We start from the raw sequence: 17,726 nt of genomic DNA, 5'->3' as shown, positions 1-17,726 counted from the left end.
ATGAGGTCTTGTTTGGCAACAGGTACCAACATCTTGCATAAAACCTTCTATTTACCATATGTTGGATTCTTGTAGGTTGTTGTAGAAGATATAAAAAGGGGATTTATATTCTGAAAGAAAGGCAAGTATGTCTAGGTAATATTTTCATAAACATATAATTAAATTTCAATTAGTATTTTCAATGCTAATGTTCCAATGCAATGCATGTTAATCACAAAAATTGACATAAATATATACTTATACTTTCAATTCAAGGTATTTACTAGTACTGTTAGATTTAACATTTTCAATTACAATACTACGATACATCATAATCATACTAGAAATAGATATAGAGATAGATAGAGATTTCAAATGCAAATAGAAATGTTTAAAATAAATAATGTTTTCTTAAAACGTCAGCTACAGTGAACTTGGATGCTATGTAGTGGTGACTCTACATAAAAATGGTCTGGTTTTTAAAGGGAAACCATAAATAATAAATAAATAAACATTATTAACTACAAGATAAAAAAAATAATCATTCCTTACTGCATCTGTTCGTGCATTTTCTAACTCTTTCAAAAATTTAGCATATTCTCGTTTGTCATATATATATGTAGCTATCTTCCAGGCCAGCAGAAGGGCTAGACCAACTAGTAATATACCAATAATGATGCCAATAGCCAGCCATAAAGCATCTATTCCTTCTGGGCACGCTGAAAATAAAGTAACCATTCATATAAATTATTAACATGAAGTGTTGCACATGTTGAATCAAGACAAGCCGTGTTTGCTGCACTTGACTAACATTTATTTTTCTGAAAATATTTCCTGAAAAAAGCCATTATAATCTTTTTTTTTCACTCTACTTCTATCATGCATTTCACATACTTTGTACCAACTTCTAGTATAATAATGAAGGGCATGTCTCAAATTGAAAAATAAAAGATGTTTAATATACAAAGAATACAGGTTACTTGTACTCTTTCATAATTGTTTGTGAAAAAAGTTCAGTATGCCTGCTGATGTCCATCAAATTGTCCCTGTCAAATAAGGGGATGTATACTGTATATATGAAGGTGTGTGTGTGCGTGTGTGAAGTGCACAGAGATCTCAATATATAGCTCTATGTCTACACTATCAAAATAGTTTGACAAAAAAGTTTGATGTACCCAAATACGGAAGTTTTCATCATTGTCCATATATGGGCACATTACATGTTTTTGTCACATAAAGTTTGATAGTGTAGACAGAGCTTTAAACAATTTGTATTGAATTTCATTTTGCTTGGGTTTTCTTTTTACATTACTTACATGTTATTTTTTGTACCAGAATCACCTCCATTGTTCCATTCATAACAAAGTTAAAAGAGAAGAGACAACCAAGTTCATCTTTGTATGTACAAGGATCAGTTCCATTTACTGTGAAAAAAAAACCCACCAATTTGGCATAAATAAATTCATAACCTCCATACTATTATTTTATTTTGATACACTTTTATAATTTTAACTGTAGTGAACTACTTTCTATCTATAAAGATACCAGATATTTCAATAAAAGGTTAAGACAATTGTAGAGTACAATGATGATGCGTTTCATTAAACAAACATAAAGTCATGGTTATGTTCCATATAAAATAAAGTTAAGTGGCAATATTCAAAAAATATTTTTTTAACCAAAAGGTGTGGTTCCCATATTTATTTTATTTCAACAATATTTAACAAGTATAGTACATCCAGACAAAGCTGATCATAATAGGGACCATTAGTACAATATAATTTGACAAGACAAGTAACATAAAAATACAACACTTAAAAATAACATTTATAAATAAATAAAATAATTTAAAAAATAATTAAAATCAGAAAAAAATGATTTAAAAAACAGAAATCGCTACAAACGCTAGAGAGTTGACCAATCATAATTGACAGTTCGGATAATCCATTGCGTTGACAATAACGTACACCATATGTTTTTAAGGACACTTTGCTTCAAATAGTTATTTTTTATGATGTTAATGTAATCTACATATGTTTCATTGATTGTACCAGCAATATTAGTATTATCATTTCTAAATTGAATCCAATTGCCATCAGATTATTTTATTAACATCAATAAAATATTTTTAATATATACCATATTTTTTAACCCAATATGTTGTCAGAACAACAGCCAATTAGAAAGCAGAAAATGTTGTGTTTTTTGTCGGAACACATATATTTAGTGGCTCATACTGATTTGTACTGTACAATATGCGGTTTTCGTACCAATATCAAAGTGAATTCCTTGTTTTTATACCAATATCAAAGTGAATTCCTTGTTTTTATACCAATATCAGAGTGAATTCCTTGTTTTTATACCAATATCAAAGTGAATTCCTTGTTTTTATACCAATATCAGAGTGAATTCCTTGTTTTTATACCAATATCAGAGTGAATTCCTTGTTTTTATACCAATATCAGAGTGAATTCCTTGTTTTTATACCAATATCAAAGTGAATTCCTTGTTTTTATACCAATATCAGAGTGAATTCCTTGTTTTTATACCAATATCAGAGTGAATTCCTTGTTTTTATACCAATATCAGAGTGAATTCCTTGGTTTCCATACCAACATAGAGTGATTCATAGAAATTTATTACAAAGCCATGGCTAACCCTTGTATTATATTCTTAAAAATTGTGAAATAATTCCAAATAAGTATTTAAAACCAGAATTATATTATTATTATTATTAATGGAATCTGTGTGGCATTTTATCAAAATACTTATCTAAAACCAGAAATGTAATATATATTTGTTATTAAGTTTTATATTTTACTGGAATCTCTGGCATTCTCCAATTCATTACACACCTACCTAGCACAAAATATAAAGCATCCACCTGTAAAACTATGTGGAGATACAAGGTTTTTATAGAAAGCAATGCATAGTTTTCTTCATAGGGGATATATTTCAACAGTGGTTAGAGCAGTACTTTTTATTTATTTATATTTTGAAAGTAAATAAAATGTTTTTGCAAACAATGTTTCAGTCATTACTGCCAAAAGTCATGGGTTTATGTCCCACCCGAGAATTACTTCCATCAATTCCTGATTTTTTTTTTTAGTTCGCAAAAAGGAAAAACTATTCAAACAACCAATTTCCCTGAAAGGAATTTATGAACTGGAAACATCAATATGCAAGTGCTGAAAGCTTTTGATTAACACAAACAGGCCTAGCCCTATAATTCGCTAGATCAGCAATACACAACCCCATGGAAAACAGATGATGAGGACCATTTTTTAATCAATTTTAATTTTAACGGATGAATATATAAATGAAATTAAATAAAAAATAAATATAATAAATTAGTTTATTACTTTTCAACTTTTCGACTTCTTACCAATTAAACCTTCTTCTTTATAAATAATCTTTATTTTTTACAAATTTTTTATAATTCAAGATAATAAACAGCTAATATATAAAACGATTAGATCACAGAATATTTCCTTTAAGTGCTTAAGAAAATCCTTATAATAATATTTTACAATGCCATAAACTCATAACTCAGTATAGATTATACTGTACTTTTATAACATCATGAACAGATAGCTAATAAAGAGCTTTTATTTCTGCTCATTTGCATAACAGCGTAGTTTTCAAAGAAAAGTTTCCTTAAAATATTTGTTCATTTTGATTTTGCTTCGACAGGAAGTGTAGTACGCAACGCATGTGTCGCGAAAGCAACATATGCATAAGGCACTCTTCCCAGAACGAACCAGAAACATATCCTAAATTGTCATATGCTTGTCCTACTATACTTTATAGTTTATCAACATTGTGAACCACCGATTACAGCGTGGCAACTCAAGAGATGGGATTACTAGTGTATTTTAATCTGTGTTTTATCCTTTTTAAAGTTTTTTTTTTATCGGAAGAATAAAATAAAAGAAATTAAAAAGGTTTACAGAATCTTGAAGACAAATATAAAAAAATAAATGAGTTTATTACTTTTCAATTAAAATGTTTCTGCAATACTTACCTATTAATTCTTCTTCCTCGACAAGTATAATTCTTTGAGGACACTCTTGGCATTTTTCCTCAGATATACCTGTACCGTAAGCTAGACATTGCACACAGTCACGATTACGATCACATTTAGCTGGACATGTCTACAAACATCAGTAAATATGATTATGTTAAATTGGGGTTCTGTACATGATAGTCCTGACGTAAGTACAAAATAGGTGGAACGGATCGTCTATAGAACGATTCGGTGATGGGTGTCACATGACTTAAACTTAAGAAAGTTTTACATAGAAAATAGAAGTATATTATAATACAAATACATTTATTCATCATCAGAAAAATCATTGGAAAAAGTATGGTACTGTATAAATTATTATGGTACTGTACAATGTTAAAATGATGAAATAGGGTCTCAAGAAACCAGAAGCTTTGTATAAAAGAGATCCCAGATTACATGAAAGAAAATAATTAAAATTGAACTAATGGATAATAATTTATTAATATTTCTATGAATAGGGCATTTGATCAATCCTGATGATGATGACATCATACATTTGAATTTGAGGATGCACTAAAGATTTTAACATAAATGAACTTACATCACAATCCTCACAAGTTGGGCCATCGTAGACCAGTGTTGCATTACACATGCAAACACCACATTCACAGTGTCCAGCGTCATTGCACTCTTTTCCAGTAGATGCTAGGCAGTTTTCAATGCTGGTTGGACAACTGCAATCAGGACCACTATAGCCTGGCTTGCATTCACACTGACCACAAACGCATGTTCCTTTTGATGGACCTATCAACGTTAATAAATACCTATAAGCTCTGTCTACACTATCACACTAGTTTGACAAAAAAAGGGTATTGATATGATGTTATCGTGTTCATGGGCACGTCAATTTAGGCACAGAAAGTGTGATAGTGTAGACAGAGCTTAGTCATAAATTATTTCTATCAAGTCCATGTTATATAGCACAGAGCATACTGTATATTATACACAAGATGCTCAAAACCATTTTTATAATAATTAATAATAATTAAATACCTCATTTGTATACTACCATTTTCATGATGTTCAAAGGCAATTTACAATAAAAAAAAAATCACAGAGAAATAAATAATATATAAATTTTCTACAGAGATTGATTATCTTATTGCAGTTTATTGCAGTAACTAAACTAATTTTTTCCTGGTTATGCAATGCAATAATCTAATAATCTTTTTTGGGTAATAATACAAACTGTTTATTGCAGTGACTCTCATAGCTTCTACATTTGAAACAAGACTTAAATCATATTTAAGATATTTAGTTACTGTAGTAGAAAAATGCTGATATGATCCTTAATATTGTCAGCAGAGCTTAAATTTACCAAAATCTGTGCATGAAAAAGAAAATATAAACAAAATTGAACATACCACCACAAATGAGGTCAGCAGAATCTCTGCGACAAGAGAAGTTATCACAGTTGCAAAACTTTCCTGTGATTTTTTCTAAAGGATTCTTGAAAAAGAAAAAATATTAATCATAACAAAAAAGCTCTATTTATAATACATTTTATATTATATTGATCGCATTCAAGAAAATATATGACCAGTATATTATCAGGAGCTGGGTTACAACATTTGGCAAAAAATTAGTGGGTTGGATTATAATCTAGCTTGGCATTATAAAACACGTTAATATGGTAAAAACATTTTTATTGAACTGTAATATATATTTATTGATTGTATATATTTTTTAAAACTAACTAGTCACGACACCAGTGTCTGTGATCGTATAAACTAACTAGTCACGACACCAGTGTCTGTGATCGTATAAACTAACTGGTCACAACACCAGTGTCTGTTGATTGTATAGTGGTTGACCATTATTAGAAATAGAGAAACTTAACATGTACAATAATATATAGTTATAAATAACAAATTGACTCTTTCAGTCTCGCCTCCTCCTCTCAAACCCTGTATAAAGAGAGTGTCACAGTTGATAATGTTTTTATATCTTTTTAAATTTTTATTCTATTTACCGTATACAGTAATTTAAAAGGTTTTAGACCGCTAGAGGGCGACAAATTAATTAAAATGATTTAAATGAATATGCAAAGCAAGGGGTACACAGTAGAGTATGCCAGGTGGTAGGGCGTTGCCTTGATGAGAATTGGAGTTGTGCCCAGGTCTCCAGGTAGAGAGAAGTAAGAAGTTACCATAGCTGATATGATCAAGGATCAGGCTAGGAACTTGTAAGGGGCAAGCTCGAAGTGGCTGCTGAAGCAGTAAGCAACGTCCTAGTAGTATTGATTTAAGTTGTATTACTCTTGTATAATTGGTTAGGCAGTCATTAAACTATATACAGTGCCTGGATTTGTGACAGGCCATATACTATGCCGATCCGAGGGACGTCGTAGCTCGTAGTTAGGTATATCGTAATTTATGTGTATATAGTATTGCTATTTTGTGTTATTTCACAATTGTACCAATTATTATCTAGCAAGTTGTTGGGATGATTATATTGTAGATAGCCTCAGGAGCTGGGAAGCCATAAACTTTAGCGGTTATAGTTTGGGGGCTCCTAAGGTGAAGATCCAAGAATAAAGAAATTGGAAGCATACCGATGGTGTGTTGTGTCTTTTGTTACTGACTCGAAGTACCATGTGACAGAGAGTGACATTCTCTATTTATAGGGTTACATTATTTTTAATCTTTTGCACTTACTAATTGTTAATTATCATCAGCAAAGGATTTAAAAAAACGTCTTTTTTCCTCTAATTGACCCACTATAGTATACTCACAGTACATACTGTAATAGTTGATCTACTGATATGGCCCAATAAAAAAACTATAAAATCATATTTCACCTACTTGTCGCTTGTTACACACACATTTCCCACATATGCATGACCCTTGACCTGAACAAACTAAAGATGAGTTACTTCTATTGAAATAAATAAAAATAGGATTTGACCAATATTTTTTAAACATACAAGTTTTATTGATTGGTTATTAAAAATAAGAAATCAAAATTATGATTTCTGCCCTCTATAGTTTACAGTAACAAACAATTGTAAAATACTCAACAGCAATATTTTTTTAATGTTTGTATGACGAATAAACACTAGTAAACTAGGTTAGCAGTATATCATGCATTTCCAAAAAGGAATTAAGTAAAGAAGTTGAATATCAATATCAAAGATGGCACCTTAGAAAAACTTACGTTTGACATGGTAAACTATCTGCAAGTGTTTCAGTTTCGTCTGAGCCAGTGTCATCACATTCACAGACCTCTCCATACCGGCCTTCATTACACTCACAAATACCACAGACCAGTGAACCATTACCATTGCTACATAGCTCACTGTCTGGTGTCACAGACTTGGTACATTCACATTCACAATTTGTTATTATGACAACTTCTAGGTTCTCTTCAAATCCGAGAGGTTTAACTGAAAAACTAAACATTTTGATAAAAATTCAAGCACATCATGTACCCTGTAACTTATTAATATTAAAAGAAAGCCCTTATTTTTTCAACCACTGCACAGTCGAAATTAATCAACTTTGTATCATACCATTTATCCAGTAAATGGACATTTTTCAAATAATAATAACAACTAGAAAGCCAATCCGAGAGTGCATACCTCCGCCTACTGTAAAATTCTCCTACATAAGATTACTCCGGGAAAAATATATATACTGTACTGTATATATATTTGTGTGTGTCTTAATGCTATTTGTGATTTAGGCTAATTTCACTACAAGCATGTGTATGCGAGTTTAGTGAATGGTTATGTAACAAGCCTTTCAATTAACAATAGCTTCAGTTGACTAACAATAGAACAGCAACACGAACATCAAACGGGTGAATTTGAAAAGAAATAGGTTTTTTAAACTACTCGCATAAAAAAAGGTGCACATTAAATCAAATTATGTTTTAAAATTACAAATCACAAATTATAACTCTTGCCTCTTGTACAAAAAAACAAAAAAATTTTTTGGACAATTAGTTCTCGAGAAAATGCAATTTCAATTTACTTGTTACTTCAATCCTTAGTGTTGATTTAAAAATGATTAATTTTTGGGAAAATAATATTGCCTTTTAATTTTAATTGCGCTTTTTCATTAAATGCTCCTACAATTAAACAAATTAAAAAAGAAGCTGACCAAATATTGGGTCAGTCAGGCTTGGGCAGCAGAAACATTTGTTTTAAGCGTTCCAACGCATGCACCAAGGTTAATGCTCCACTTGTGATTGGTAATAAACAATGTAAACATGTCTTACGAGATAGGATTTGCTGTACACTCATCAACGCTAACATCTAGTTTAAATTTAATGACATTTCCTAAGCGAATGTTACTACAGTTCTGCGAATTTGGCGTCAATGTCTCGCCATCGCAATAGGCAGAGTAGGTTACATGAATAGGAGCTGTCACCGTGTCTACAAGTTGAATCTCAGATGTAATTTTCTATAAAAACAATTATTTTAATTAATTATGATACTAATAACTAATAAAACATGTGCCATAAACAAAATGTGTGCATTAATCCTTTCGCTGCATGGTGTATAACTCTTCTTTAAAGAATTAAAGTAATTTTGAACAAGAAAAAAGTTACTTTAATTGAAGTCTTTTTATGTAGTTAAATGTTTAATTTAAATTAAATTTACATCAAACTTTATTTCATTTATTTTTGTCTCCATAAAAATACAATATAGAAAAACATGGACAAAGAAAAGAAAACATCACACAAAACTAGGCAGAGACAGGATTCCTAAAAAGCAAACTTAATCACTATCTAGTAGGTCTCCTATTGCACTGATTGTATAAAAAAAATTTAGAATATAATTTGTATAAACATTCAAAATGCATATAAATACTATATAAAAAAAAAATTTAAAAATATTGCAATATCATTAAAAATCATCAATACTTTATTCATCGAAGCCTGTAGAAAAAGCAATTTTTCAAGAAGTTAATGGCATGTAGGCCTAATTTTATTTACACTCGATAAAGGCCTATAAACCAAAAAATTGTTCCACAAACAGCATAAATGTTTGCTTAGCTGATTTTGTGTTAATGACATAATAATTTGTAAAAAAAAAAAACTACTGGGAAAAAACCTCAAATAAAAATAAGGTGCTATGAAAAACTCCAAACTTACATCATAACTACTACGAACAAGTTCAATAATGTTTCTTGAATCACTAGCTAGTGTTCCCACAGATCCACCTGGGAAAAACTCATTTACAACTTCCTGTTGAAATGAAGAAATCAAAATTAAAATATACCTCATACTCCGGATGGGACATAAAGCTGCTGGTCCCTTGTACAATACATTATAAAGAACTTGGTACATTATTCAAAAAAGAGCAGGGGTCATCTGTTGCCGTGCTGATCTGGGTAGATGCTGCACTGCTGGCAGGTAGATAAATCATTTATTTCCGACCTAATTTTTGGAATGGAATAACTATTACATGACATTAAAATGGCATATTCAACCATAATTTTTCAGGGAACAATATATCTATAAGTTGATCAAGTAGCAGATATACTAAACCCACTAATAGGACTAGCATAATGGAGTATTCTAAAGAACTAACACAAGATACTAGAAATGTATTCTATCTTTATGATTCAACATATTCAAGTACCTGATAAAGAGCTGGATCGTCACGCTGTTTTGATTTTGCTACTGCAAAAATTGGAATTACATTTCTTTCTAATAATTTTTCATGAAGCTGTCCTAAAGATGGAAAATCCTGAAAATAAACAAAGTAAATGTAAAATATGTATATCAATCATACTTTGTATTGAGAGAGGGAGTGGAATGCATAACAAGAAATTGATATGCATTTAAGAAAGCGTGGGTTCAGATAGTGCATGCGCCATTTTGTCTTGTTTCCCCTCTGATAGAATTATGTGGATTTTTAATAGATAATACAGTCAACTCTCCCAATATCAGAAATCTTTGGGCTGGGCTAAATGTCTGGCAATTCTGGTATTCAGAATTTGTTTTTAATAGTAAAAATTAATTTTTACGTCTGGTTTTGGGAAAGTTTCCAGTTTTCAGAGAGTTCAGTTGGTAGGGTTGACCGTATTATTATTAGTTATCCGCTTGGTATACCAAGCGGATAACTCCTTGTTATTGTATGAGATCAATATTTTTTTTCTGTATTATTCTTCTTTCCTTCCTTCCTTTTTGTGAGTCGTGTTCCTCTAAAATGTGTAAACATAACATTTCATAACTTTGACAACATATGGGCATTTACGTGAAGTTGTGCACCTCCTATTTTTGAATGACGTCATAGTTGCGCAACGTGACTTACGCGCAATTTTATGAATTTCAATGATTGATCATAGATTAAAAACCAAAAGTCATTTAGTATTGACACTTTGACAAAATTTAAGTCATATCAGGGGCAAACTTTCTACGGATTAAAAATGGCATGTTTCACAAGAAGTTACGCGCGCACGCGCATTTAAAATTTCAAAATGCGCAAAATTAATTTCTAATCAACTTTTTACGCGTTTCTTGTCATTTTGAGCATGTCAAAAATTCCCACGGGCGCGCATTTTTTTACGCGCGCGGTGCGCACGTAGCGTTAAAAACATTTTTTTCTCTTGAATTATATTTTTCAAGCCTTTCCTAGTAATTTTGAAAACAATTTAGACCTTTTCCAGTTTAAATAACGCCATACGAACACGTTGAATTAGACAATTCGTGCACGTTTTTTATGAAAAAGCTTAAAAAATCGTCAAAATTATGTCTTTTTTTAAACAGTCATAGTTTCTAAAGTAAACCGTTAACCGTTTATTTTTATTACAAAATCTAGAAGTTGATGAGTTGTAGATATCGGATCATGCATCAATAAGGCTAAAAAAACATTGTGACGTCATCGTATGGCCACACGAATGTAAAATATAGGATTTTTGTCTCTTTCGTTATTGCTCATCACATTCAATGGAGCGCATCACGCTTATCTATATTCCTTTTTCTCCTACATTTATATATTGTGTAGGTCAATCAACTTTCTTTAGCATGAGATAAAAATATTTTAATTTTTATGACGTCATCATGCCTAAAAATTTTAATTACGTGGGTCATTAATTTCATCTTTACAGTAAATTTTAATCTGTAATAGCTCGTAAGAATAAAATGTGATAATCACGATTAAAACGTTTTCTGGAAGCTATAGGATTGTAGATACGAATTCATGTAAACATTTTGCCAATCGGATGTTGTGACGTCATCATATGGCCAGTTGAATAAAAAAAGTCGTATTTTCATATTTTGCGTAATAGTTCATCACATTTAAAAGGGTGCGCATCTATATTTTACGTATTCAAATTTCTTCTACACGTTAATATGTTGTTCCTGAGATAATTTCCTTCTGAAATTGCTATTTAAGTGTTTCATTTTGATACCGTCGCCATGTTAAAAATTGGAATAAATGGCGGGTCCCGTAATTTCACCTATTCTACACTGTATGTAATATGTATACAGCTTATACTGTTTGCATGTATATACTATATGACACAAAATTGACAGAATTCAGCACTAACAGCATATCATATTCTTCAGTTCTTGTCATAATGCCATAATCTTTATCTGTGTGCAATATTCCAACGTATGACGTGCACGTGGCGTTTGTCGTGGTGCGGATAACTAACTCGTCAAAGTGACGAGTTTCATGTCTAGTTATTATTGTAATTTAATTAATTTTGTTTTTATTATTTTACTTGGTTTCAATTTAATCTCATATTTGGGCTATTGTCCGTATTTACATAAGTAACACAACAATGAAAAATGAAATCAGAAAAGTAAATCAGAAAATTAGTTACATTTTTTACAGAATGAGTATAATATCCTTGATCATCTAAATGACATTCACCATCATTGGGTAAGGTCAGCCCGCCAACCTAAAAGAAAAATTAAAAACATTTGGTTGCAATTTTTTTTTCTTCCAGTTATGAACTCACTCATAATGTGAGTGAATTATTTACAATAATTAAATTATGACTAAATATTTTAGCCAGCTACCCTTCAAATGCGTCAGCTACCACTCAAATAATCCAGCAAACCTCAAATGAGACAGCTACTCCTCAAATGGTACAGTTACCCCTCAAATAATCCAGCAAACCTCAAATGAGACAGCTACTCCTCAAATGGTACAGTTACCCCTCAAATAATCCAGAAAACCTCAAATGATACAGCTAACCCTCAAATGAGCCAGCTACCCCTCAAATAATACAGCTACCCCTCAAATGAGCCAGCTACCCTTCAAATGCGTCAGCTACCACTCAAATAATCCAGCAAACCTCAAATGAGACAGCTACTCCTCAAATGGTACAGTTACCCCTCAAATAATCCAGCAAACCTCAAATGAGACAGCTACTCCTCAAATGGTACAGTTACCCCTCAAATAATCTAGCAAACCTGAAATGGTACAGTTACCCCTCAAATAATCTAGCAAACCTGAAATGATACAGTTACCCCTCAAATAATCCAGAAAACCTCAAATGATACAGCTAACCCTCAAATGAGCCAGCTACCCCTCAAATAATACAGCTACCCCTCAAATGAGCCAGCTATCCCTCAAATGAGACAGCTACCCCTCAAATGATACAGTTACCCCTCAAATGAGACAGCTACCCCTCAAATGAGACAGCTACCCCTCAAATGATATAGTTACCCCTCAAATGAGCCAGCTACACCTCAAATGAGCCAGATATCTCTCAAATGAGCCAGCTACCCCTCAAATGAGCCAGCTACCCCTCAAATGAGCCAGCTACCCCTCAAATGATATAGTTACCCCTCAAATGAGCCAGCTATCTCTCAAATGAGCCAGCTACCCCTCAAATGAGCCAGATATCTCTCAAATGAGCCAGCTACCCCTCAAATGAGCCAGCTATCTCTCAAATGAGCCAGCTACCCCTCAAATAAGCCAGCTATCTCTCAAATGAGCCAGCTACCCCTGATATCTTATACATTTTTCTACAAACCTTGCCATCAAGTGCGAAGTGAAATCCTGCATCACTCATATAAATAATAAAATGTCTTGAATAATTACGCCAACCAATTTGCTCCTGAAAAATCAATTACATCAAATGATCATTAAAAGTGTGGAAGGCCTTCTCTTGGTCGGGTTTCATTTTGAATTCATGTTAAAGATGAAAAAAAACCCATGAAAATTGAACTTAAGTCTTAATTGGTCGGGTTTCATTTTGAATTCATGTTAAAGATGAAAAAAAACCCATGAAAATTGAACTTAAGTCTTAATAAAAACAGACTTTAAATAGGCAATTTTGTAGTTCTAATAAAGTTTTTCTCTAGAAAAAAAAAAAGTTTTTTAACTTATAAAACTTAGTCAAAAGAAACAGTTAAATTAAACACAAATCAAACAAAAAATTGTAAACAGTTACGATCACAGTAGGCCCACTATTGTATAGAGAAATAAATTATAAATTGTTAATACATTAAAATTAACATTAACACATTATCAATTAATGTAGGCCTACATTAAAATTAAATTAATAGTATTGACACATCCTTTGATTGATAGTTAAATCAATATAAACATAAAATAATAAACTACTTTTGATCAATATTGTGCAGGTTAATTTAGCATACAAACTACCACATCCCAAATGTGAGTCATTAAACAAGTAAATAGGTAAAATTAGACACCTTGCAGACAGTAGCTTGCACCAGGGCATCAAGTCCACCCTCGGAAAGAAAGACTCATCGAAAAGGTTTGATCTTTAAGTGTTCTCTGAAAAAAAAAAGTATGTGCAATTATAAAAAAACATAAAATGGGCAAGATAATTTGGTATTTAAAGTCCATGCAAAAAGCAAGGCTCAGATTTTAGCCAAGCCTATATTGGTTGGTTTTCATATTTTTGGGCTTATTACATGACAACAAAGCTCACCATTTTCACTTGCCCGTTGAATGGCAGGGGCGGATCCAGGATTATTTTTGCGGGGGGCCACACGCGATCGTAGAGAGAAAATGGGGGAAGCCCAGAAAAAAAAATGCATTTTATGGTGTTCGAGATCACTAACGCACTTTGATTCGATCATCTGTAAAGGGTCTTGCACACCTGTTCACAGTTCCCGAACTTCAGTGTGGCGAAAGTATTTTTCCCAAAGACTTTCTCTGAAAATCCGAGAGAGGGCGTCCTATTTCGTCCCATTTTAGGGGAGCATTATATGCATCTCTCTCTGCGCTCGCCTTCTGAATAAACATTTTAATACGCTGCGCTTTCCGAATGAATTGCCGATTCTTACAAAGGGAGGATATCGCCTTGTTGTAACTACGTATACGCCTTTTTCACGAAACGGAAGACATCTTCGATCGATGACAAACAATGCCGTGCAACGAAGCGTAACCAACAGAAATAACATAATGTTTTCAGGGGATTTCAGGACACCATTTTAATCAAAAAATCGTAACTCTTTAACGGAGGATCGTATGAGAAAAAACATTACTGTAAAATGTTCTTAAAAGATTTTCCTACATCACTGTGTGATTGAAAAAAATGTGAACATTTTTTTTCACTGCTTAAAATCTATCGAAAAAACACCAGTGTATAAGCATAGGCTGAAAACGCTATGTTATTTCTGTTGGTTACGCTTTGTTGCATGGCATTGTTTGTCATCATCGAAGATGTCTTCCGTTTCGTGAAAAAGGCGTATTGGTCCCTGGATGTAGCATGACTCAGATATCGACGCCCGCGGCGGCGTGAGCTGGGCCAACTTCTAAATATAGAAGAATTGTAACTTTAATTGGTTCTAGGACACCTACCCCCTAGACAGTTACCCCTCGGATGTTTACCACCCGGACAACTACTCCCTTAGGACAACTATCCCCCGGATAACTACCCCCTTGGGACAACTACCCCCTTAGGACAACTACCCCCTTAGGATAACTACCCCCCGGACAACTACCCCCTTAGGACAACTACCCCCTTAGGACAACTACCCCCTTAGGATAACTATCCCCCGGTCAACTACCCCCTCCCTTAGGACAACTACCCCCAGGACAACTACTCACCCCCCTCCCCCCCCCCAATCCGTTTCTGTAAAAATAAAATCATCTGTTTTTAACGGGTGTTTCGAAACTAGAGACCCGAGACCAGAGATCTGACACGAGACCCAATACGAAAAGGGAGACCTATATTTGGGTCTCCCTTTTCGTATATTAGTTGTACGCGGGGTAATTACCCGGGGGCCCCCCCGGGGTAATTACCCGGGGGGGGGGGGGCCCACTTAAATCTGCGCCTGAATGGGACCATTGAATGTCACTGTTATCACTGAATGCAACAACATTCACTAATGTCACATGATACAGAATAGTAAATTTGGTAAGTAAAAGTCTTCAATTCGATGAATGGGTTGTTTTGTGTGAGCAAGTGATGTGTTTAATGTGCACTTAGAGCATTAAATCCTGAGCCATGTCAGTAGCCTTTAATATAGCCAATGCCAATACAAACAAAGTCTAGGGACTAAACAGAGTGTATTTTACCTCAAATAAATTAATATCATCAACCAGTGGAATGACATTTCTAAAACCATAAGGTTGTTCACAAAAATCTCCCTCTAGAAAACATGGATTGTCACGTCTAAAAAAGAAACAGACAATGGTTGAAAAATGTAGTAACTACAAATTCAAGCAAATAAAAAATGAGTACTCCAGTGTATTTCAACAGTTTAAATTAATATGACTGATGAGTAATTTATAGTATATACCGCCCTCTATAAAGATCCCATAATTTGTTTCTCAACAAGCATGAATTCAATCTTGTTTGAAACTCAAGATTGTTATGTTGTTTTTATTATAAATAAGTGTACATTTATAAGAATGTACACATTTGATTAAAATAACAAAAACTGGTAACATGCATACAAATCAACTGGTTTTACACTTTCTTAATTGTGAATGATCCTCATTAAATTATTGACAATGTAGATGCCGCAATACAAACACAGAGACAACTTGGTTACTGTTAATTTAAAACGCCGTGGTTAGGATTCCGGCACCGGAACTCAACTGCCCATTGCAACAGATTCCGACATTCACTGAGAACTAAAACCTAAAACTAAAAAAAAACATCCCTCTAGGCAATGGTGGGTAAAGACGATGATGAATAAAGACGATGGTCAATAAAATACAATTTTTTGAATAAAAAAAAAATTTAAAAAATTGATCGAGAATTGAACCTACAATGACCAGCAAAACCTCTAGACCCCTAGCCGCACTACCACACCACTAAGCCAGCCAACCAGTCAGAAAAATTGGTGTTGAACTGTGTACATGAGGTTATAAAAATGTGCTGAAAATGTGATTTTCTACGGTGGCCTATAAGTGTCACGGCAACTTTCAAAAAATATCATGGCAATTTTTTCAAAAAAAGCCACGGCAATTTGAAAAAAGCCACGGCAATTTGAAAATAGCCACGGCAATTTGAAAATAGCCACAGCAAATTAAAAATAAAACATCGCGGCAATTTAACAAAAATACCATGGCAACTTAAAAATGAAACACCACGGCAAATTAGTATTGCAACACCACGGCAAATTAATAATGAAACACCACGGCAAATTACAGAATGCCACGGCGGAAGAGAGTTACCACGGCGGAAGTGAAACCTTTGGAATCTTCTTTACAGTAATCTGTTTTTTATATAACAAGTTTTTTTTACAGTAGACCTAGCTACTACTGTAGGCCTAAGGCCTAGACCTTAGGCTAGTAGTAGGCAAAGCTAGGCCTAGTGCAATAAACACGTAAATGCTGCAGGCAGCAGTTAAATAAATTAATATAATAATATTTACTTCAATGCAAAAATAATTACTTACCTCAGAAAAAATCGAAGATTCCAAAGGTTTCACTTCTGCCGTGGTAATAACTCACTTCCGCCGTGGCATTCTGTAATTTGCCGTGCTGTTTCATTACTAATTTGCCGTGGTGTTTCAATACTAATTTGCCGTGGTGTTTCATTTTTAAGTTGCCGTGGTATTTTTGTTAAATTGTTGCGATGTTTTATTTTTAATTTGCCGTGATGTTTTATTTTTAATTTGCTGTGGCTTTTTTCAAATTGCCGTGGCTTTTTTCAAATTGCAGTGGCTATTTTTGAAAGTTGCCGTGATATTTTTTGAAAGTTGCCGTGACACTTATACCCCTTTTACACCGACGAGCTTATAACAAACCCGGGTCGTGTCCGGATAAATTTCCATTTTACACCTGATTCAAAACCCGGGAATGACACGGGTTGCGTGTATTTACACTGCAAAATACCAACCCGTGTAAATGTTCTAGATCAATCGAAATATCGCCCTCTCACGCATGAAGAGACACCATAGTAACGGTCTGCTCATTATACCTCATACAATTTTGTTTTATGGCAATACACACACAAATTAAGTCTACTCGTGAAGAATAATATCTTGAAATAAAAATGAATAACAAATAACCATAAGTTTTATTTATTAAATAAGCGAATAAACAAAATCAATCTTATCTTAATTGTTTGTAAATTAAATACTATAGTGAGCGAGGATAGTAAACAAACGGGTAAAGATACGCTGAGCGTTTTACACCGCAGACACGGGTTCATCCGGGTGCGTCCCGGGTTGACTTGACGCTGAATACATTCCGCATCACTTACCCGGGTATTTCAGCGACCCGGGTAACTTTTTAAGTCGTTTACACCGGCCTACATTTCCGCATTTTTGCGTCCCG

At 33.3% G+C, this 17,726-nt stretch overlaps 1 protein-coding gene across 1 annotated transcript; it reads right to left on the bottom strand.

Annotated features, from left to right (window-relative positions):
• Nucleotides 1-298: 298 nt before the first annotated feature.
• LOC144843356 (integrin beta-1-like) lies at nucleotides 299-16,912 on the bottom strand. The gene is made up of 15 exons (XM_078700146.1): nucleotides 16,899-16,912; nucleotides 15,513-15,609; nucleotides 12,991-13,074; nucleotides 11,839-11,907; nucleotides 9,639-9,746; nucleotides 9,149-9,241; nucleotides 8,270-8,454; nucleotides 7,205-7,441; nucleotides 6,853-6,925; nucleotides 5,413-5,497; nucleotides 4,590-4,792; nucleotides 4,004-4,133; nucleotides 1,296-1,403; nucleotides 532-698; nucleotides 299-319 (listed from the first exon to the last, which is right to left on the bottom strand). The coding sequence occupies exons 1-15, from the start codon at nucleotides 16,910-16,912 to the stop codon at nucleotides 299-301; spliced, it is 1,674 nt and encodes a 557-aa protein (XP_078556272.1).
• Nucleotides 16,913-17,726: the final 814 nt, after the last annotated feature.

This window comes from Antedon bifida, chromosome 5, assembly GCF_963402885.1.
Source record: "Antedon bifida chromosome 5, ecAntBifi1.1, whole genome shotgun sequence".
NCBI classification, from domain to species: Eukaryota; Metazoa; Echinodermata; class Crinoidea; order Comatulida; family Antedonidae; genus Antedon; species Antedon bifida.
This window is presented reverse-complemented; position numbering and strand designations above follow the sequence as displayed.

Bases quoted from the DNA above. Each gene is read 5' to 3' on its own strand.
- LOC144843356 (XM_078700146.1), bottom strand. The intron at 13,075-15,512 runs GTAAAATACACT...TTGATTTTTCAG, and splicing joins ATGATATTAATTTATTTGAG to GAGCAAATTGGTTGGCGTAA. The intron at 1,404-4,003 runs GTAAGTATTGCA...TTTTTTTCACAG, and splicing joins CGAGGAAGAAGAATTAATAG to TAAATGGAACTGATCCTTGT.